The 22086-nt window shown below is 60.0% G+C and overlaps 1 protein-coding gene across 2 annotated transcripts in view; it reads left to right on the top strand.

Moving 5' to 3' along the window:
- The window catches only part of RASGRF1 (Ras protein specific guanine nucleotide releasing factor 1), a 69776-nt gene that overhangs the window by 8611 nt on the left and 39079 nt on the right, over positions 1-22086 (top strand). The window contains exons 2-5 of one of the 2 annotated variants that reach the window (XM_019533927.1): positions 10683-10789; positions 11802-11949; positions 19273-19365; positions 20673-20926. In XM_019533927.1, the coding sequence (XP_019389472.1) occupies positions 10683-10789; positions 11802-11949; positions 19273-19365; positions 20673-20926 (602 nt within the window). Of the gene's footprint in view, positions 1-10465; positions 10790-11801; positions 11950-19272; positions 19366-20672; positions 20927-22086 lie in introns of those variants that run through there. The other variant, XM_019533928.1, reaches the window with a different exon arrangement.

Below are 22086 nucleotides of genomic sequence, written 5' to 3'. Positions count from 1 at the left end.
CTTTATGTCAGCTATCATAACCATCAGCTCCTTGAGCACCCATCCACGCGCCGAATACAAGGCAAACAAACCAGGCCTCCCTTTGGGGAGGGCAGCAGGGAACGCCTGCCAGCGAGCGGGTGTTGGGAGCGTTGGAGCTTTTGGCCCTTCGCAGTGGGGGAACAAGCCCCCGAGATCTCCGAGGAGCGGGTTACGGCCCTCTGAGCCCAGCGCTGGGCGCCAGGGCCACCTCCCAGCAGCACGTTTTCGGCTTCATGGAGCTCAGGCAGCCGCGTGCCTTGATCTCACAATCTCCTAGTCGTAATATCAGGGGCCGAACCGGGGCAGAGAGCAGGGCGTGTGTCTGCTGGGCCAAGGGCTGTCGAGCAGTTTCTCCTGCCTTTCAGCTCAAAAAACAAAAAGGCCGGCAAGCTTGGAGGAAGCCAAAGCGTCTCACTTTGGCATCTTCCAAGCAAGCACTCAACATCTTTGCACGTGGAACGACGCGCCCGCTCGGTATTTACTTCCACGTCCTTCAAAAAAGCCAGCTCAAAAGGCTCTCAAGAGCCAAAGATTTCACTTGGGATGAACAAAAGGTTTCCAGATCTTTGTGGTTGTCCTTAAAATCCTGTTTTTGGTGCAGTTGGCCATGCCGGTTGTTTCTCAGTTTCGTTCTCCTCGTGCAGCCGCCCTCCCCTCGGTTGCGGCCCAGGAGGAGTTGCCCCGGAGCCGGGGCCCCTCGGCGAGCGTGCGAAAGGCAGAGATGCTAGAGGGCAAGGTGCTGCTGCGACAGGCCAGGAGACCACAGGATCCAGGTAGACCAGGGGCTGGCAGCTGGGTGGAGATGTGGGGCAGCCATGGGGGTGCAGCTCCCCGAGGTCCGGGGGCTGCCCCCACCGGCAGCGGTGCTGCTCCTAGCTGCCCGGTCCCACCCCGCAGCTCCGTGGGCCGTGTCTGGCCTGCAGCCCGCGCGTTGCTGAGGTCGGCTGTAGGTACCATCGTGCAGAGCCTCTGCACCAGTTCGAGGGCTTAGCTCATGTCGACCCTTTGCAGAGGTGACGCAGACGGCCTGCAGGAGCAACGGGGTTCGCAGGCAGGGTTGGATCCGGGGGCTGCGGAGGTCGGTACGAACCTGTGGGCAGCAAAGGGCCAGAAGAAGCCCCCAAAGGCATTAATGGTTGCAGGAAGCATGCAGAGACCCAGCGGGCAGGGCCGGCGGAGGGAGTGGTGAGCTGAGCAGGCGAGGAAAGGGGGACGGAGGCTATCCACCGAACCACGTGCCCGGCTGTATTTGGAAGTGGAGCCCTCGTTAGCCTTCACCTCGAATGATTAACCAGCGCCGTGCAGCACGCTGTCCTGGAGGATGCACGGAGCCGGGCCCAGGCATTGCAGGCAGGGATTGCGTGGCCAGCAGTGTGGCGAGGGCCAGAGGGGAGTGCGCAGGAGCGGAGATGGACTCTGCGCGGCCTGCTTGGGCGGTGATTTAATCGTGGCCGGCCTGGCTGGGTTGCGAGGGCTGGTGGCCACCGCTGAGTCCAGGCTGCTCTCCGCACGTTGATATTTCTTGGAGACGATACGCACACGCACCCCGAGGCTCGGACACAGGTGGGTTTGCACCGGCCCCCGGAGTTTGGGGTCAGAGACACTGGGCAGGCCAGGAGATACTTAAAACAGCACAAAGGTGGCAGGCTCAGTGCAGGGGGGTCAGGCTCCTAACTCTCCTAGGCCGCTTCCTCTGGGAATCCCTGCCCAGGACACATGCCAGCAGAATGGGTGCTCGAGCGGCTGCCGAAGCAGGACCGTCACCGCTGGTGCCAGTCCGGTCCCTGCGAGCTGCCCAAGTCTGGCCAGGGCATGCAGCCGGTGCGGGTCTGTTCCAGGAGGAAGGTACCGGGAAGATGCCGCCAAGCCGGGGGTCTGCACAGCAGGGGCGAGGGGTGGGGGCCTGCTCCTTGTGCGGGGCAATGTCTCGGCTGAGCAGGAAAGCAGGGCAAGGCTGCAGCGTTCGAGGTCTGTGTACTGTGCACGTTAGAGTTGGCGAGTGATGCACAGGGTGGTCGTGTGAGCGGGGCACGGGGCTGGGATCCAGGAGAACAGGGTCTGTAGGATGAGCACAAGGACTCCGGCTCCCTTGCAAAGCAGTCCACAGGTGTGATGGCACCGGGGAGGGAAGAGCTGTCGCACACGGGTCGCCGCGCAGTTTCCTCTGTCGGCTTGAAGTCACTGGTGGAGGACGCGGGAGCAGAACGCGCTTCCCGGGAGCCCGGGCTCGCCTGGGTACAAGAAGCTGGGTGCCAGCTCGGGGGCTTTTCCAGGAGGCAGTGGCAAGCCCCAGGCTTGAGAATATGCGCGAGAGAGGACCCTGGCTCCTCGGTGCCGATGCAGCTGGCACGCCGGAGGGCGAGAGCCACGGAGCCCACAGCCGTGCCTTCCTTCAGCGGGGACAGAGGCGACGGCAGGCACTTGGCTGCCTGCCTTTTCGCTGTATAAGCACAGCGAGGACTGCCCAGGGTGCCCTGTGCGGCCGGCCAGGGCTGTACTGCAGGATGGGGCTCAGAAGAGCCCTGACCCTGGGGATGGGGGGACCATGACCCTGGGGGGAAGGGGCATAGAGGAGGCAGCCTGGACCTGGAAAACCCCTCGTTGGAGCCTGGCAGCTGAATCGTGCAAGAGCGTCTGTCTGCCAGGAGCATGCTCCAGCCCTGCCAGCTCCGGGCTGCAACTGCAGGGCTGCCTGGGGGAGCAGGAGTGCCCCTGCCGCTGCCCCCCAGCTCCGAGGGGGCTCAGATGTTCCTCCATGTGCTCCCTGCTTGGGGGAAGCGGGCGGGGTGGATATAAGAGTGGCCCTGCCCCTGCGGTGCCCGGTTCACACAGAGGGAAAGAGCCTGGCCCCAGCTTAAGGAGATAAGCAGCCCCAGCTGGCTGCCTAGGAGCTCCAGCTCATTCCTCCAGCCTCCGCTGAGGGGACTGACCTTTGCTGCAGCTGCACCCGGCTCCCAGTCTGCTCCCGGCTTCTCGCTGCCTCCAGGGGACCACACACCTCCTCTTGCAGCCCTCGCCCCCGTGGTCTGGGCAGAGGTCAGTCATGTCCGCGCCTGTTGCTGTCCCAGCTGGCAGCAGTTCGGGTTTCTAAGGGAGAATTTTTTCTGTCTTTCTGGGGAAGGAGGGGGTTGCTAAATAGGGACCTGCATTTCAAAGGGTGTTAAGAGCAGGTTGGGAAGCTGATGCCAGGTTTCCAGCCTGCTCTTTTCAATGAAGCTGCCCCAGGGCACCTACCCCAGCCTTTGCAATGCAGCTTTCCCAGCCTGGGGCAGCGGGGAAGGGCCAACGCTGGGGTTGCCTGTGCAATTGGCTTGTGTGCCCTGCAGTGCAGCCTTAAATCATGGAATAGAGAAGTGGGGCTGGCAGGGGCCTCTGGAGGACCTCGAGTCCACCCCCATTGCCTAAGGGTCATCCTCATCCAAAGCATCCCCATCTCCCCTCTTCCTAAAGCCCTGCAGTCAGCTCCGCTGCACAGCTACAAGGCACCAAGACACCAAATGCACCCAGCCTTTTTTCCGTGGGCCCCTGGCTCGCTCGGCGGACAGGCAGCTGCTTGCGTGATCTCTCGCTGTCTCCTCCTCACTTAGGCTGCCACCTGAGCTCTGGGCCCTGTGCAAAATTGTTACCTCCCCCCGCTGTATTTCTGTGGCCCTTCACTGCATAGCTGAGCAAAGGCAAGGTAGAGATGCACCTTACAGACTGACTAACTCAGAAATGAGTGTTTCACAGGCATTCACGGATGTGTCTTCACCATAAGCCACGGGAGGGGCATTCTCCCCATTTCACAGGTGGAGACCTGAGGCCTGGAGGAAGAATGCCCAAGGAGCCGAGCAGCCCCGGATCAGGTCCTGGTTTTTAACTGCTTCACTTTGCAGCCGCGATGTGTCCGGGGGGCCCTTAGGGCATCGTTGCCGTATGTGCTGTAATGCACCGCGCTGTGCGTTAAAGGGGGTGTCTGCGTGCACGGGGGGACGAGGTTGCGTTTCATATTGTTCTCGTCATCAGCCGGATCCTGCGGCTGGCTCAGGGCAGGGCCCTTTAGGCGAGTGGTTGGTTTGACGGTGTGGAAGATGCTCCGTGTTCGAAGGGGGGGCACAAAAGAGTGGGGCCAGGATGGGGCGGGGGGGAGGGGGTCTGTCTTAGCAGCTGCAAGGAATCGAGAGAGGGCATCGTTTAAGTGCCGGGGTCAAGTTCAGCTGATGCAGAGGGGAAGGGCTGGCTTCTCCACCCGATGCTTCCAGTGCGGAGCTGGGGACCGTCCTGGAAGGGATGACAAGGCCCGTTGCGGGGTGTCGGGGTGCAGGGTGGATCCAGGGGGCTGCGCTGGTGCAGCCGTGCCCCTTTCACACTGAAGGTGATGGGCCAGCGGTGGTTTCCCCGTCCCTGGGTCTCCTGCGGGGTCTGGGGCACGGCTGGGGACGCGCAGAGGATGAAACAGGGAGCAGGTGAGGAAGGGGCGAAGCCCCAGGACTGCCCCTGCCCTGCTCTCCCTTCTCCAGCACGTCCCCGCTTGGCCCAGGGTCCAGCAGCACAGGACTGTGGACGGTGGTGCAAGTGGGAGATCTCTGCCCGTGCAGGCGCCCGTGCTGCAGCACCACTGGGATCTCCTGCACCCCTCGTTGCGTTCCTAGATCCGCTGTGAAATGCAGGGCCTGTGGGGTACCGGGGAACATACCAGTCCTGAGGCTCCTTTGGGTCCACAGCAGGGGACACGGGCCCACGTGCGTGGACGCAGCCCCAGGGCCGGGGCTCTCTGGTGTCCTTCCCGGTTCCCTCCGGGGCGCCGAGCTGCCTTGCGGTGCAGCGTGCCCTGGCCCCGGCCCCGCGCGAGCAAGCGGGCGCCTTCTGGAAGCACTCCCGGGTTGTTGAGTTTGATGTGTCAGTGTGATAACAGGGAAGGATCATAATTTAGGAGGAGATAAAAGGTGGTGGGAGTTTTATTATTCAAATATAAAATAATTTCCTCCTTTCAAAGGCACCGTGCTTCCTGCCTCGCGTACGGGGATAAATCCGTCAGCGCCGTACAAGGAGCTGCACCGCAGGCGTGCGCTCGCAACCCGGGGGCCCGGCTTGTCACCGCGTGGGAAACCGGGTGCCACGGCTCGTACCACGGGCCAGACTGGCCAGGGGCTGGGTTTTCCCCCAGGCTAGAATAGCAGGAAGGATCAAACCAGTTCTTCCAGATGAGCCTCAATAGCCCGGGCCAAAATAAACACGGATCTCACAAGGGCAGTTTTCGAGGCTGGTCCCGATCTCACTTTTCCTGACCAGCAAGAACATGGAGGTGCAATTACACCCCATGGGGAGCAGTTTAATGAATTTGTTTTTAGGTAGAAAATGCCAAGTGGTCGGGCGTTTTGAGATGAACAAGTACAGCTATCTGCACCCCCTGGAAGGGGCCACAAAGGGCCCATCACTATCTCAGGATAGCAAAAAGACAAAACAGGGGCCAGAGGGTCATGGTTTGAAAACAAGACGCCGAGCAGGGCGCTCGCTGCCCCTCGACGGAGGCCGAGGAGCCAGGGGACGCTGTCCGGCGAACGTGAGCGGACAAGGGGCAGGGAAATGCTGTGGTCCCTTGTCCTGGCCAGGTGGGCTGCCCGGGAGGAAGGAGCAGGGGGATGCCCTGTTGCAAAGCGGCCCGTGCCTCGTGGCCCAGGCGGGCACTGGGATGCAGCAGACGCGGGGAGGAGCTGCTCCGAGTCGGGCCAGGCGATGAGAAGTGCCTTACTGCCTGGCAGGCACAGACAGCTCCATCTCTCTCTTGTTCCTCCCAGTGCCTTGGTTTTCTTCTCAAACGCTGGCATTTCGAGTGCAGAAAAACAAAGCTCACGTTCCCGTGGCGCCAGTCAGACTCGGGGTGCAGCAGCAGGGGGGTGGCCGTGACGGCAGCCCCTTTCCTGTCCTCGTGGCCCCCTCCCTGGGGCACTGGTGGTGGGTGGATGGGGCTTTGACCCCTGGCAGCCCCGGGAGCCGGGCTGGGGCCGGTGATGAAGCTGCCCGCTTTCAAGGCCAACGGCTGGTGCTGCGAGGTGGGGCTAGGCCCGGGGCATCCAGAGCCAAGCAGGGGCGCTGGGGGCTCATCGGGTGGCACCGCGCCCCGGTTTGAGCACAGCGGGGCAGAAAGGGGGTGCGGGGCTGCAGTCCTGGGGTCTCCGGGGCTTCGTGGCGCAGGGTCGGTTTGCCTGGGTGACGCGGTGGGGCCTCCGCTCCTCAAATCCCTGGCTGGCCCGTGACCCAGAGCCCCCTCGTCCCAGCACAGGGCACCCGGGGGCCCGGCGGTCTGAGCCCTTCCCAGGCCTGTGGGAAGAAGCCAAGCCGGACAAGCGCGGTGGGAAACGCCTGTGCGTCGGGTCCCGGGTGCGGGAGGTTTCCGAGCTCTCGGGGCCCGGTCCCCTTCTCGCTCGCGGCAGGCAAGGGCGGGCCGGGGGGAGAAGCCAGCTCGAGCCGTGCTGGGGCCTTGCTCCGGCGGGGAGCCGCTGCGGAGCGCCGGGCCCGGCGTGGCGCGCTCGTCGAGGTCTGTGTTGCTAAGCAAACGGGCTGCTGCATCGTGCGCCGCTCGGAGCTCTTCTGGCGGCGTTCCCGGGTCGGGCGGGCCGCCCGCCTGGCGGGTGTCGGGGCCGCGGCCGAGCGCCTGGAGCAGGAAGAGGGGCCTTGTGCCCGGGAGCTGCGAGGAGGCCCGGAGGAGGCCGACTCGGTGTTTCGGGCACAAGTGCCTGCGAACATCCACGCGTGCCTCGGGCTGGCGTGTGCCGCGGCGGCCTGCTTTTCAGCTGGGCGCTTTCGGGGTCTCCCGTGGGTTTTGGGGTGGAGCAGGACACGTCCTTACCAGCCGAGTCCTGGAAACCTCTGCCCTTCGCGGCTGGGCACGGGGTCCCTCTCCGCTGGCTGGCACGCGGCGCGGGGGCGCAGGGCTCGAGCCTTCAAAGCGCTCCTGGCTGGACTGACATTTACATTGTGGTTACAGCGGAAGCTTCTTAATTAACTTTCCAGGCCGGCGAAACCTATCGGCCTCCCGTCAAAGGCGTGGGAGCGATGCCGGCCGGCCGGCGGCCCCGAGGCAGCATCCTGCCCTTGCGGCCCTGGGCCGCGGTGCCAGCCGGAGCCGGCGTGCAAGGGGCCTGGGGCGAGGAGAGCCGCGGACCCCCGCCCGGGGGTCTTGCGGGGCCCCTCTGCGGGGTGGAGACCCCCTCCTGCCGCCCGGGGCCTTCTCCCTGCTCCTCCCCAGGGCGGGCTGCTGGATGTTTCCGGTGTCTCCTAAATAGCTTGAGTGTTAAAAAACAGGAGCAATTGGCTGTTTTTTCCTCTTTCGCAGTGTCAGGTATTCCCTTCCCTCTTTTAGCAGCAAAGCGGGGAAAGTACGTGATGGGAAGGAGGGCAAGGAGCTCCTCACCAGCTGGCAGATGGATTTTCTCTGTAGAAACAGGCTGAAAGAGCTAGGGGCATTTAGTCTGGAGAAGAGGAGACCAAGGGGGGATTTGATAGTAGCCCTCAGCTCTCTGCGGGCGACGGCAGAGAGGACGGAGGGGCTTTTCTCTGCGGCTGTAGGGGACGGACGAGCGACGGCCTCGAGCTGCAGCAGGGACATGAGGGCTGGAGGTGAGGAGGGACTTTCTGACTCTGAGAGTGGCCAAGAACTGGAGCTTACCCCGATAAAAAGACATCAGTGTGTGTTTTCACATGCGACTAACCTAGGAAAATGGCGATTTTTGGTGCTGTATCTAAACAACGTGCAGCGTGTACAAGCGCCCCGAGAGATGGTGAAATCCTCACCCGTGCAGGTTCACGAGCAGGTGAGACACTGGGCTGAGACGGTTTAGTTGGGAGGCGTCTTGCCTCGAGCAGGGGCCGGAGTCGATGTGAGGTCCCTTCCAGCCCATGGGATGCCGTTCCTATAATCCCGCATCTGACCCGCACGCATCCTGCCTGGCCAAGCTTTGCTCCTGAGTCCTGGTTTCGTGCCCTGCCATGAGACCTGCGCCGTGCTGCTTCCTTGCACATCCCTGCACTCCCCTGGATGCCCCGGAGGCAGGCTGACGATTGCTTCGCGGTTCATGCAATGCAAGGTTGCTTGGTGCGGATGCCTGTGCAAGTCTCGGGTCGATGTGCAGGGGGAGTATTGGCAGCCCCTGCGCTCTCCCCAGCTCTGCCCGACGGTGTTGTAACGGGGGTAGGAAATCGGAAGGACGTGGGAACATCTGACCCAGCGACCTAGCTGTTTCTATCATTGGTCTGGGTGATGCACCGCTCCCCTGAATTCGGCCCCGAGTGCACGGCTTTGACCCCAGGGAGCCCCGGCAGCCCCGGGAGCCGGGCTGGGGCCAGTGATGAAGCTGCCCGCTTTCAAGGCCAACGGCTGGTGCTGCGAGGTGGGGCTAGGCCCGGGGCATCCAGAGCCAAGCAGGGGCGCTGGGGGCTCATCGGGTGGCACCGCGCCCCAGTTTGAGCACAGCGGGGCAGAAAGGGGGTGCGGGGCTGCAGTCCCGGGGTCTCCGGGGCTTCGTGGCACAGGGTCGGTTTGTCTGGGTGATGCGGTGGGGCCTCCGCTCCTCAAATCCCTGCCTGGCCCGTGACCCAGAGCCCCCTCGTCCCAGCACAGGGCACCCGGGGGCCCGGCGGTCTGAGCCCTTCCCAGGCCTGTGGGAAGAAGCCAAGCCGGACAAGCACGGTGGGAAACGCCTGTGCGTCGGGTCCTGGGTGCGGGAGGTTTCCGAGCTCCCTGAGAGCCTCTTCCGTGCCGGGGGGGAGGGCAGGGGATGAGCTGCGAGCTCAGCGCCTGTTGCTCCGACATCGCTTTAGCTAGATGACCCGGTGATGCGTGCACGCGCCCGTAGCGGGGTGTTTGCAGGGAAATCCGCCGGCACAGATGGGTTGGAGATGTTTCCTCTGCCATCCCTAACCTAGTCAGTGGTGGAGCCAGGGAGGGCTCACCCTTGCTCTAGACTAATCTTTTTTTGCACAGTGGTTTTAAAATCTCTTTCCATATAGATTAAATAATGCATTTGCTTGAATAAGGGATGGATCATGCTAGAGCGATCCGGGGCGATGCTGTCCCTCTATAACACCCACTCCTGCCGCTGCTGGAGGCGGGAGACTGGGCTCGCCAGGCCATTTGTCCGGCCCAGCCTGGCCCGGGCCATGCCTTTGCGGTCAGCACGTGGGCCACGTGGCTGCAGCCCATGCCGGCCGGCCGAGCGGTCGGAGAAAAGGTGAGGACAGGATTGCCTCCCGGCGCTCCCCGTGTTGTGTTGTGAGCGGTGACGGGAGCCGCGTGAAGAAGTCGCTGGACTTCTATGCAAGTGTTCCCCAAAAGCCTTGGGGCAGCTGCTGGTGGAAAAAAAAAGCATTGCTGATAAACGCAGGTAAAACATAAAATAAGATGCACTTGTATAACTGATGCCCCAACTCGAAACACTTCTCCAAACCCATGACAGTCCTGAGGGGACGCAGGCTTTCCGTGACAAGAACTTCTCCTTTCTGTGGCTGGCACGAAGCCCTCGGCGGCTCTGGTAAGCCCTGGGGCTCAGCCCTTCACTGTACCCTGCCTCGAGCTGAGGATACAGGGCGGTGCCGGTCGTGTGGTCCCAGGTTACCGGTGACTTCGGGGTCTGGCTCCCCAGGCAGGAGCCCGTCGGTGGAGGACGGCGAAGGCCCGTCCCGCTGGAGCAGGGGTCTCCGTGCCGCCCGGGGGTGGCTGGGCATGGGAGGAGGCAGCAACGCGGCGCTGCTTGGTGCGTCCCACGGCCCTGCCCCCAGAAACTCCCCCGGCCTTGCGCCCACGGAGAGACTCGCCGAGGAAGCCCGTGCCTTTTGCACGCTTGCTGCAACCCCCCAAACTGCAGCGAGGCGTCGCCGGTCCCTGGGCGGTCATTACTGCGCGCCGGCCCCGAGCACCGAGCGTCCGGTCCCCCGGAGTCCTTGGAAATCTCCGAGCCACCGCAAGCAAGGAAACTGCAAGCTGTTCGTTTTTGCCACGGTCTAATTAATTCAGGCCTCTTGCTCAACTTTACAACAGAGGAGAAGATAATGGCAGCATGAGCTCGTTCTAATAGGTTTCTTATTAGTTCAGTTATTGGGTGTAGTATCCAGCGTTATAGTATATTACCTGTTTCCTAGGAGACCGCGGGAAAGCACAGGAACAGCAAGAGCGAGTGCCTCTGCTGCTTGCCACTGCAATCACAATTAACACAAATACTGTAAATGTCAAGGGAAGCTAAATATAGTTCACGCACCGAGTCTTATTATGCCGCTGTCCGTTGGAGCCTCCTCTTCTGCATACCGCAGGCACATGGAGTCGGGGCTGCGCTGAATGTCAAAGCAAAGTCAGGGCGACGGGGCTTTCGTTTGCGACGGGGGCGTCTGTGGCTCTCGGACACGCGTGGGGTGGCGGGTGCACGCCTGGGCCCTGTGCCGGGGGGGACTGTGGGGCACCGGCCTGGTTTCTCACCTCTCGTGGCCCCGAATCCTTTCGGGAAGCGTTAGCTCAGCGGCCGCACGCCCCCTCCTACCAGTCCTGCTTCTCCCAAGCATTTTGCAGGAGCTTTTCCACCAAGACAAGCCCCAGGCCTCCCACTCCGAAACCCCCCCACCCCGCTTCCTGAGCCGAGCGCGCTCCCCCTCCCAGCCCACGTCATAACCCCGTCTCGCCTTTCTCTTCCCAGCATTATTTCACCGTGAACTTCAACCATGAGAATCAGAAAACCCTGGAGCTGCGGACGGAGGACGCCAAGGACTGCGACGAATGGGTGGCGGCGATCACCCACGCCAGGTAGCGCCTTCCGAAACGGCCCGCGGCGCCGCACCCCGGGGGCCAAATGGTCACGGCGGGGCAAGCCACGGTGGGCTGAGACGCGGCTCGACCCGGCAGGAGGCTGAGCACTGTCAGCTCCCCCTGAGGTCAGTGGGGGCTGGTGGGCACAGTACCCACCAAACCCCAACAAGTAGGCAGGATTCAGTGCCAACTGGGATGCCAAGGCCCCGATGCTGTAGGCTGTGCTCCCCGCGAGCTTGTCCACGGGGAACAGCTGGTTGCATTGGGCCTGTGGGAATTCCCGGCTCGCTCCGACGCGCTGGGGGGGCTCGGTCATGACTGTTGCAGAGGAACAGCCGCCACCATTTTGTTCTGGTTTAAAGAAAACCCACGAGCGAGTCGGGAGAAGGAGCAGCCAGGCTCAGAAGGAGAAGAGCAAAACCCATGTCTTCCTGCCTTGCAGCGAGAAGGGCAGCTCGTTCACCGCTCTGCCCGGGGGAAACGTTCCCGGCGCTTCGGGGAGCACCCCCGAGATGTGCCCCCGCGGCGGGGCGGCGTTTGCGGGGAGCTAGCTAGACGGAGCCTCTTCACAGGGGCAGGCGCTGGCGTCTGCGCTCCGGCACCGGGGGTGTCCCCGTCAAACTTGCCCTGACTTCTTAAGGCTCCTCCTAGCATCCCTTTTCTGGTCTTTCCCAGAAATATCCTCTCCCCAGCCCCAGTTCAGACTCTGCACCCTGCCCTTGACGCTGGTCCCAGAACAGCGTTTGCCTGGGACTAGGCAGCCCTGCCAGGGTGGCCCTCGTCCCGGGAGCTGCGCGCGCACCGGGAGCGAGCGGAGCGCGCAGAGCTGCAGCGCTGCTCCGGCGTGGCTTTGCCAGCAGGACGGTCGCGGCCTGGGCGTCTCGGCCGTGCCGGGGGCCGGCTGGGGCTTGCACGCAGAGGCGCGGGGCAGAGCCGAGGAAGCAAAGCTGGAGCGGGTGAGGGAGGCCGGCGGGGAGGCCGGGTTTTAATGGCTGTGTCTATATGACAGTTATAGGAATCTTGCTACAGAGCATGAAGCTTTAATGCAGAAGTACCTCCATTTGCTTCAGATTGTGGAAACGGAGAAAACCGTTGCCAAGCAACTTAGACAACAGATTGAAGATGGGGAAATCGAAATCGAGCGCCTGAAATCTGAGGTAACGAGCCCTCGCCCCGACTGCGCCGGGTGGCGTCAGCCCCGCGGGTCCCTGGGGGTCGCGATCCTCTCGCTCCCACTGGCGTGAAGGCAAGATGCCACGGAGCCCCTCCCCGGCCCGGGGCCAGGCTTTACGCCAGCGCAGCCGGGTGTAAGCCTGCTCTTCCTGCTCGGGTGCTGGCTGCCGGTCTGGGCGGCTCGGGGCGCACGCGCGGGAACGGTGAGACGGGCTCCTCCCGCCGCTGCGAAGAACTGCCACTGCGCACGTGGCACCGAAGCCACGGCCGACGCGTCGCGGGGGCTCGGGCTCCTGGCTCCCGCCGCCCGAGTGCTGCTCAAGCTCTTGGCCCCGCAGGCCGGAGGAAGGGCGTGGGCTGGTCCGTGGGCCGGATTGGGCCCCCTGCCAGGACTGGGCCCGGCATGTCCTCCACCCATGCTGCGCTCACAGGCTGGGCCCGACGTGCTAGGATCCGGCCCGGGACCCCATGCCGCTGGGTCAGGCCTGACACTGCTGCCCCCCAGCCTGGCCAGCATCAGGACTCAGCCTCATCTAGACTGATTTTTTTTTTTTTGTCACAGTGTTTTAAGTGTTTTTAAAGTCTCTTTCCCTATAGATTCAATATTTACTCGAGTGCAAGAGGAGGTTTTTTTGCAGCTGAAAGTAAAGCTGGGCGGCTGGTGGGCGGCAGGTGAAGGGAGGCTGAGAAAGGAGTGAAGAAGCCGGAGAAAGAAAATGAGGAGGGAAGAGCCTGGAAGTGGGATGGGGAGGGACCTCGTTAGTGAACGCAGACCGCGATCGCTCTGGGAACCTCACTGCATTCAGGACAATTAATGCAAACGAGCACTTTAGCTGAACTTGTCACTTCGCTACACATTAGCTGCTGGGTTTAAAGAGAGAGCCGCGCTGGAAACCTTTCTCTCGGGGCGGCGTCACCCTGACAGCAGGATAGTGGTGACTTCAGGCATCATCTTGGTATTCATCTTGGTAATTGCTAAGTAACGGGGTCTCAACAGCAATAAAAAGGGTTTTCAGGCCTCCTTGGCTGGGATGCTGTAGCTGGGGCTGGTCCTGCTTGGAGCAGGGCGTTGTACTAGATGCGACTCCTGAGGTCCCTTCAACCCTCATGAGTCTATGATACAGGAGGGGTGTCAAAGATGCGGCCTGTGCGCTGGATCCAGCCCATCATCTGGCCCCTGGTGCTGCCTGGGGGGCAGGATGGGCAGATCCAGGACCCACGCCTCGCCTGAGACCTGCCCTGCCAGTGCGGCGCACACCGTGTGCCAGGTCGGTCCTGGACCGGTGGGGGCAAGAGCCACGTGTGGGGGCTGGGGGGAGAGCCGGTGGGTCCGATCTGGTCCGTGGGCCAGTCCCACGCTGCTCATCCATTGGGATGAACTCGACCCCCTTGTTATAGGGATTAAAACAGGCAAAAGACCAAGATGGAAAATGATGCTAGAAGGGGAAAAACCACAGCAAGAACCTAGACCAAATCCCAAATGCATTTATTTAGTTAGTGAGTTATGCCCTGCATTGATATGCCTCCCTTCCTAGAAAAGGCTCGGGGCGACGAGCAAGGAGAGGCGTGTGCTGTCCTTCCTGTATCTGCCTGCCCTTTGAAATGTCTAAGTGCGCGGGCGGGTTTCATCTGGGCGGGATGTGCGACTCCAGCGGCCGTCATGCCAGGAGCTAAGAGGGTGTCGAGGAGATTGGTGCGTCCTGCATCACGATCCAGGGCTGCTTTTCGTAGCTTTTTAAGGCCATGGCTCCAGTGGCAGGCAGCGTGCCTCCCTACCCTGTGTAAAGGTGTGTGGAGGTGGGCTTGTATGCAGAGGTGAGCTTGCACGTGGAGGTGGGCTTGCATGCGAGGTACCTGAAGAGGAGCGGGGAGCCGGTCACTGCGTGGACGAGAAGTCAAAACCTGAGAAATTCTCACGAACTGATGATCTGGGGTGGGGGGACTCGTGCTTTTGCTTCTTGGTGCTTCAGTCTCAGAGTGGTTTCAGCTGCTTTATTGTGGTTTTAAAACCTCTTTCAGCATAGGGAGAACACTCTATTTACTGGGACCAGAGAGGAGGGTTTTCCCCCCTTATTTAACATGGGTGGGTGGAAAACCCCCCACCTTGGATTTGAGTAGAAGTGGGGAGGGGTGGGGCCAATTGCCTCCCACCACCCCACCCACTGGTGCAGCTGTGGAGGGGATGAATGTAAAGCAACCCTCAATAAATAAACTACAGACATGAAAAATGATAACAAATGTGGATGTTTTCCATGTCTAGCATCTAATGATGGGGGGTCATCTTAAATTCAGGGTCGTCTTGGACTCGAGTGAGTATGGTAACGTTTCTCAGCGGAAGCAGGTTGTGCAGATGGGGCCCCTTTCCCACCAGAGCGGGAAGTTTCGATGAACTGGCGTTTTCCAACGAGAAGACATTTCACGGAAGATTCCCGGTCCGCTCCAGTCGCGATGCTCCTGGCTGTAGGCGTTGGCTGCTCTAGGAGCTGGAGGTTGGCCCAGACCCTCCTTATCAGGGACCCCCATTTTTACCTCTGACATTTGGTAAGTCTGGGCTGGATGAATGCACTGCGCGGTGGATAGAAAACTGGCTGGAGCATCGGGCTCAGAGAGTAGTGATCAATGGCTCAGTGTCTAGTTGGCAGCTGGTATCAAGCGGAGTGTCCCAGGGGTCGGTCCTGGGGCTGGTTTTGTTCAGTGTCTTCATCAGCAACCTGGAAAATGGGATGCAGCACGCCCTCAGCAAGTCTGCAGATAACACCACGCTGGGCGAGCAGTAGAGATGCAGAGGATAACAGGGCTAGGATTCAGCATGACCTCAACAATTGGTCCAAAAAAAATCTCTTGAGGTTCAACAAGGACGAGTGCAAAGTCCTGCAGTGAGGCGGGAGCGATCCCCTGCACCGGGGCAGGCGGGGGGTGACAGGCTGGGCAGCAGCTCTGCAAAAAAGGACCAGGGGTGACAGTGGTCAAGGAGTTGAACAGGAGCCAGCAGTGTGCCCTCGGTGCCAAGGAGGCGAATGGCATCCTGGCCTGCTTCGGTAGGAGATCGAGGGCAGTGATGCTGCCCCTCTATTCAGCACCAGGGAGGCCGCATCTGGAGTCCAGTGTCCAGCTGTGGGCCCCCACTACAGAAAGGATGTGGACACAATGGCAACGAGAATTGGCAACGAAGATGGTTGTGGGGCTGGGGGACAGGACTGGTGAGAAGAGGCCGAGGGACCCGGGCTGATTTAGTCTGCAGAAGAGAAGACCGAGGGGGATTGAACAGCAGCCTCCACCTCCCTGCCGAGGGGCTGCAAAGAGGATGGTCTCAGTGGGGGCAGATGACAGGACAAGGAGCAATGGGCTCCAGCTGCAGCAAGGGAAGTTGAGGTTGGATACTGGGAAAAACTTTTTCACGAGGAGGGTGGTGAAGCACTGGAGCAGGCTGCCCAGGGAGGTGGTGGCAGCTTCATCCTTGGAGGTGTTTAAGAGCTGGCTGGACAAAGCCTTGGCTGGGATGATGTTGGTGGGGCTGGTCCTGCTTGGAGCAGGGGTTGCACTAGATGTGCCCTCCTGAGGTCCCCTCCGGCCCTTGGCGTCTATGAGTCTGTGATTCTCTGATTTGAACGGTGACTGATCGCAGAGACCTCCGCACGCCCGTGCGCCAGCACGCACCCCATGAACAGGGATTCCTCTACAGCCTCCGTTCCTATCAGTCCAAGCCCAAGCTGCCCTGGACAACAGGTCCAGGAGCTGCCCCCCAAGCTGAGCAGGCCGCATCCTGACCTTGTCCTGAAGCAGAAGCAGTGCATTTGCCCCCATAGGTGAACAAAGGTACCGCTACTAGTGAAGAGCCAGTGCCCTGGGCTCTGCAGGACTGGCCAGGAGTGTGCGCGCCCCGTGCAGGGCGGGCTGGGTGGACATTGCAGTGCAAGCTCATCTCTGAAGGGCCGAGGGGAACAGCCTGGATTTGGACGCTCCTGCCAGGCAGCGCATGGGTGAGCCCTGCTCGGCCAAGCTGCCTGTCTTTGGGCTGTTGCTGACCGGCCGAGGCAGCCCAGCGCATGTCTGGGTCTGCATTAGGAATCGCTGGACCCTCGTTGCAGCCTCCCTGGCTCCCGGGGTGACCTCCATGTGCAGGGGCGTTCATCCAACCGCCGGGCAGGGGGCTCGGAGTAGGGCTCCTCACAACACGCATGTGCGGATGCATGCACGTGGATCCATCATGCTGCAGCATCCCTGCGATCCACAGGGATCGGGGCCAGTCTCCTGAACCTGCACCAGCTCCACTTCCCGGAGAGCGCACGGCCCAGACGGCGACAGGGAATGACCTGCAGAGGCGCCCCCGGCACGCCGCGAAAATACCCCCGGCCCAGCTGGCCCTGAAGCAGGTTTTAGGGCCTAGTCTCCCCTTCCTCCCACCGGTGTGCGTTGAATTTAAACAAGCTGGGAGGACTCGTGGCACCAAGTGGCCCATTGACGTTGACCCATCGCATCTGCGGGAAGGCAGGTCTGGTCTGACCCAATTAACTCGCTTTTGATAAGCGGGCTCAAACTTTCCACACCTTGGGATTAGGGCATCTGTGCTAGCTGTTGGCATCGAGGGGAAGATGGGAGTTGCACACACACCTTGACTTCAGCCAAAGGATTATGGGTTAAAATGCATAGTCGATAATTTAAAAGCTGGCAAAGTGCCATCGGTAATTAGCACATGGCTGGGCTGGCCTGCATGGGATTGCACCTTGTGTTGTTTTCTCCTCCACGTCCTTTTGAAGTACTGATCCGATCATCAGCTTCTACTTTAATGTGCAAATTTTGCTCACCTGATTTAAAAAAAAGACCACCCCCCCCCAATCCAGCCCTCTGCCGTGCTGAATATTTATCCGCCAGAGGCTTTAAACCTAGCTCTGCAGCACCGAGAAGAAGCAGTTTCCAGCCAGGAGCTGATTGGGAATCTGAAATAACTCTCTTTGGTTTTTAATGTGCTGTATGATACACCCCGGTCGTTAATGAATCGTGTCATCCTGCAGCTCGCCCCGGGACGATGCTGGCAGGGGCAGGGAGGCCTGCTTCCAAGAGAGACGGCTGCTATTTCTGGAGACACTCCTGGGGCCTGTCGTTGCCCGGGCTGGCCTTGGGGGAAGCATGCTCCCCAGGCCCAATCCTGCACGGGGGGCTGAGCCCCAAACCCTCCGAGAATAGGAAAGCATCCGCAAGACCCTGCAGAATCAGGCAAGGGAGTCTTGATTCAGAGAAGCCTCCTGCTCCCTGCTGCCGTGCATTGCTCCTGGCACTGCAGTGCACTCAAATCCATGATTTTAATGAGATTTAAGCACAGGTTTAGCATTAAGGTCACGCTCCTGGGCTTTCCCGAGTGAAACCAGCCGGGACAGTGGCGCTTGCCCGGCCTGCCCTTGGCACAGCAGGGGGTTAACGAGCGAAAGGTGGCAACGGGCGGGTCTGATCTGTGCTCCGCATCGGAGGCTCCTGGGCAGCCGAGGGCCTGCACCCGTCTGCGGGGGCTGGACGGCGTTCGGGAGGAAACGGTCAAAAGTGGCGGTGGTGTTTGATCTGCATTCGGGAGCGGGGAGCTCGGTTTCAAGTTCTCCAGGGGAAGAAAAGCCCCGCTCTTGACTGAGCTGTGAACGGTGACGCACCGGTGTCTCCGGGAATGGGGTTCAACGGCGGGGAGATCTTTCCTGTTCGAGAGGCGCTGGGTGGGGATGGATTTTGTCTGCAGACGGGCCCGGGCTGCGCGGTTTTGCTGCTGAAGAGCTGTCGGGGGTCTCCGCGTAGCCTTTCCTCTCCTTTCGGGCAGGACCTGCTGGGGGGCAGGTCGGACAATTGTCCCAACTCGCTTTGGAGTTGGCAGCCTCTCGTCTTGGCGCCCTGCGCTTGCACGCGGGGCCCATTGCTCCCAAGGTCGATGACGTTCTTATTTGTAAATAGTTCACCGAGAAGTCTGGACGTCGGAACAAAACCTGCCTAAATTATTGGAACAAACTGCTTTATCTGACCCTGCTAATTAGGTCTGCCTGTCAAGTTCACGAAAAGTTTTGAGATTTCAACTTTATTCCGAGTGCGGCCAGGACAAGCTGGGGGGATCTCAGGTGTCTTCATAGGAATAAGAAAATATGTCCCACCCAGCAGCTGCTTCCCCGGCTGCGCGCCTGGGAGAGGGAACTTCGACTTCAGCCCCCTTCCTCGTGCTCCGACACCTCCTCTCCCTCCCGGTGTTGCCGAGCCCAGACAGCCCGGTGTGTCTTCATTTTTCCCCCTGCCAACAAGTTCTCAAATCCCAGATATTCGAAACCGTCCTTGGGAAAAACTCTAAAAAAAGGACTTTTTCCAAAACTGGACAGTGTCATGAGCACTCTTGATTTAGATTTTAATTTGTGATTGTTTTGCAACTACGTGAAAAATATAAAGTGTTTTTCAGCTTCGTTTTCTCATGACTGCATGGTCGCCCCGGCCTTTTCTCTCCCCCTTGCTGCCCCCTTTTCTGTGACAAAAAGGAAAAGGGCAGGAAATATGTTGAATCAAAACCCACCTGGCTCAATACCCGTTTTCACGACAAACCGTGAATATGTGAAAACTTGCCCCTTTTTACAAGTGGCCAAACGAAAGCAGCGGGATTTTTCTGCAGATTTCCCCACCCTTCCTGCAGCACGAGGCTTTCTCTGGGCCGTGTCTCCTTATCTCGAGCTTATCCGCAGAAAGCGGCAGTAGTTGCTTGTGTCAGCTTGAAGGTGGGACGCGGGTAGAGACTAACTAAATCAGAGGTGCATTAGCTTTCAGAAGCACCGGCCACTTCATCAGAGTCCATGCAGGGATGCGCCGTGGCACCCGATGCAGCGGGCGCGTGCTTACGAAAGCTTGTGCATCTCTGGTGTATAGTTAGTCCATGAGGTGCGGGTCTCCCCCGCCTTTTGCATGCATCTGGCAGCGTTTCTAGTGCAGAATTGTTAATCCCTGTTTCCCATCTGTTCGATAACGCCGATGAAGTGCGTCCAGCCAACTTTCCAAATACACTGTAGGAGGGAAAACTGTTTCGTGTTTATGGTTGCGATACTTTTCATACGCTTCCTTAGTGCTTCCTCCATAGCAACAGAACCAGACGTTGCTCTCAGCTGAAGTGGGAGTCGGGACAGGGTCTGAGCCTCGTGTGGGGGCAGAATCGGGCTACCGGGGGATTCACCTACGGCAAAATCCTGTCCCTGGGAACGGCACAAAGTGCAGAGGGGACAGAGCTTGCTCGCGGCTCTGAGATGCCTTGCTGACCATGTCCTGTCTCGCAGGCTCAGCTTGTTTCCGTGTGTTTGCAGATCGCCTCCTTGCTCAAAGACAACGAGCGCATCCAGTCCATTCAGACCAACGCGCCCAACGACGACGACAGCGATATCAAGAAAATTAAAAAGGTTGGTCCTCCCCATAAATTATGTACCCTTATTAAAGCCAGGTATATAGTCATGCCTGGGTGTTTTCCCCAGGGGCTAACTCCCTTCAGAGGCACAATATGAGGATTTTCCTGGGCATTTATTTCAGGAAGGAGGCATGTTCCTTGCTACTTGCTAGTGCAGGGCATCTCAACCTTGGTTGACTCGAAGCACCTTTCGCTAAACTGGAAACACCCCTCGGGAAAAGCCAGCTCTTGGTTTTCATTAGTTTTTTGACTAGGGAAAAACAATAGAGTCATTCTCCTGCTGGAAAGAAATCGGGCAGACCGCACCAGGCTGGAGTGGTTTTTAACACGATGAATCGTACTTGGAATCTCTGGGGTTTTCTTTCACCGTTGGGTGTGTACACCTTGTGTGGCACCCTTGCAAGGCTATCTAGGCACCCCTGGGTGCTGGGGCACCCTGGTTGAGAATCACCATGTGGGTGTTGAACGGGTAGGGCAGCTTGAGCTGCATGAACTTGATGAACTCCTGCTGGGAGATGTGCACAGCTGCCTTGGAAATCATTACTGCATGCACACCTTCATCAGGCACCACTTCTGTGCTTGGCAAGGGCACTGCATGAGGCTGGTCATGCCGGCTCAGATGCAAATTAGCCACTTCCACCCTAATCCAGCCCCTGCTTTACCTGTGCTGGGTCAGGACGTGATGCCTTGTAGTTGTCAGGCCAACCGGGGCAGGTCCCCTGCCTGGAGACCTGGCGCCGAAGCTTTGCCACGCACGTGGCAAGCTCCTGCTGCTTCTCGAGGGGTAGATTGCGGTGCGTTTGTGTGTATGTCGGTGTGTGGGGGTGGGTGCATGGATCTATGTATAGCCAGGGCTGAGTACAGATTTAGATGCGATATAGATAGCGCTCATCATACACACAAGATGCGAAAGCTTTTTTTGCAGCCGAGGTACTTGTGCCTTGTGTGTACTATGCTACGTGCGTGCATCCTGGCATGGGCACCTCCTGGTTCACCCGTCCCTTGGTGAACGGCTAGGCAGGTTTAGGCACTAAGCAGGCTGGGTATTCCCACGTCCTCGTGGTCCTGCTAACAACAAAGGCTGCTCTGCTGCGCCTCTGCAAGGGCCAGGTCAAGAATGAGCGCCGCCTCCCTTCATCTGCGAGGGAGACTGGCATTCATCTTTGTCAAAGAAGAAATTAGGATGTTGCTGGCTGTAAGAAGGGGCCTTGAACTGAGCTGTTGATTGAGGAGCTTTGGGGTCCTTGCGCCTGCCCAGGTCATTATGCCAGCCCCGTAACGAGCTCGTTCATGTGTTCGAAGGTCCAGAGCTTCCTGCGCGGCTGGTTGTGCAGGAGGAAGTGGAAGACGATCATCCAGGACTACATCCGCTCGCCGCACGCCGACAGCATGAGGAAGAGGAACCAGGTCGTGTTCAGCATGCTGGAGGCCGAGGCCGAGTACGTCCAGCAGCTGCACATCCTCGTCAACAACTTCCTGCGCCCGCTCCGCATGGCGGCCAGCTCCAAGAAGCCGCCCATCACGCACGACGACGTCAGCAGCATCTTCCTGAACAGGTGAGCGCTGTCCCGGGAATGCGCATGGGATGGCTTGTAGGTCTGCCCTGCCGCGCCCGGGGACACGAGGCTGCTCCGTGGGGCTGAGCCCCCCCCCGTCCTGGCAGACACAAGCGCTGCAGCCGCGGGGATGTGTTGCACGTGCCGTGTCCGGAGAGCGTCCGGACGGGGGGTGTCGCAGGCAGCCGATGGGGGGGTGCTCTGGCTCGTGGGTTGCAGGGAGCAGCTGAGCCCAAGAAAAGCTGAGCCCAGACCCCAGCGTGTCTCCTGCCTTCCTCCCTCCCCAAGTCCTTGCGTTCTGCCCAAAATCGAGGAGGATGCCCCTGTGTATTTCCTAGCCCATTTTATTTATGTAAATCCTCCATGGGCTTGTGCCGGGGGGGTGCATCCAGGGGATGAGCCAGTTGCCTTGGACTAGCACGGCGACTGGTTGCCTGTACCAGCACTCCCTCCATGTCTCTCTCACCTCAGGTCTCCTCCTTTTTGGGCAGCTCTGGCTCTTCTGCCAACCTGGCCGGGGCTCCAGGGACACTCCCTATCTAGCCACATCCCAGCCTTGCTTGCAGTGAGGACAGGCCTCTGGCTTCCAGTGGGGAGAGCATTAATCCTGCCTGCCCCCGCAGCAAATCCACACGCGCCCAGGGGCCATGGAGGCAGCAACACGGGGAAATTTCGTAGAATCATAGAAAATGACCTCAGGAGGTCACATCTAGTCCAACCCCCTGCTCCAAGCAGGACCAGCCCCGGCTACATCATCCCAGCCAGGGCTTGGTCTATCAGGGGCTTAAAAACCTTCAAAGATGGAGACTGCACTACCTCTCTGGGGAGCCCGTTCCAGTGCTTCACCACCCTCCTCATGAAAAAGTTTTTCCTAATATCCAACTTCAGCTTTCCTTGCTGCAGCTTGAGCCCATTGCTCCTTGTCCTGTCATCTGCCCCCACCAAGAGCAGCCCAGCTCCATCCTCTTTGCAGCCCCCCTGCAGGGAGGTGAAGGCTGCTATGCAATCCCCCTCGGTCTTCTCTTCTCCAGACTAAATCATAGATTTCATAGACATCAGGGCTGGAAGGGACCTCGGGAGATCATCGAGTCCAGCCCCCCGCCCGAAGGGCAGGAAGTCAGCTGGGGTCACAGGATCCCAGCAAGATAAGCATCCAATTT

This window comes from Crocodylus porosus, unplaced genomic scaffold (assembly GCF_001723895.1).
Source record: "Crocodylus porosus isolate Cpor-Errol unplaced genomic scaffold, CroPor_comp1, whole genome shotgun sequence".
Lineage (NCBI taxonomy): Eukaryota > Metazoa > Chordata > Crocodylia > Crocodylidae > Crocodylus > Crocodylus porosus.
This window is presented reverse-complemented; position numbering and strand designations above follow the sequence as displayed.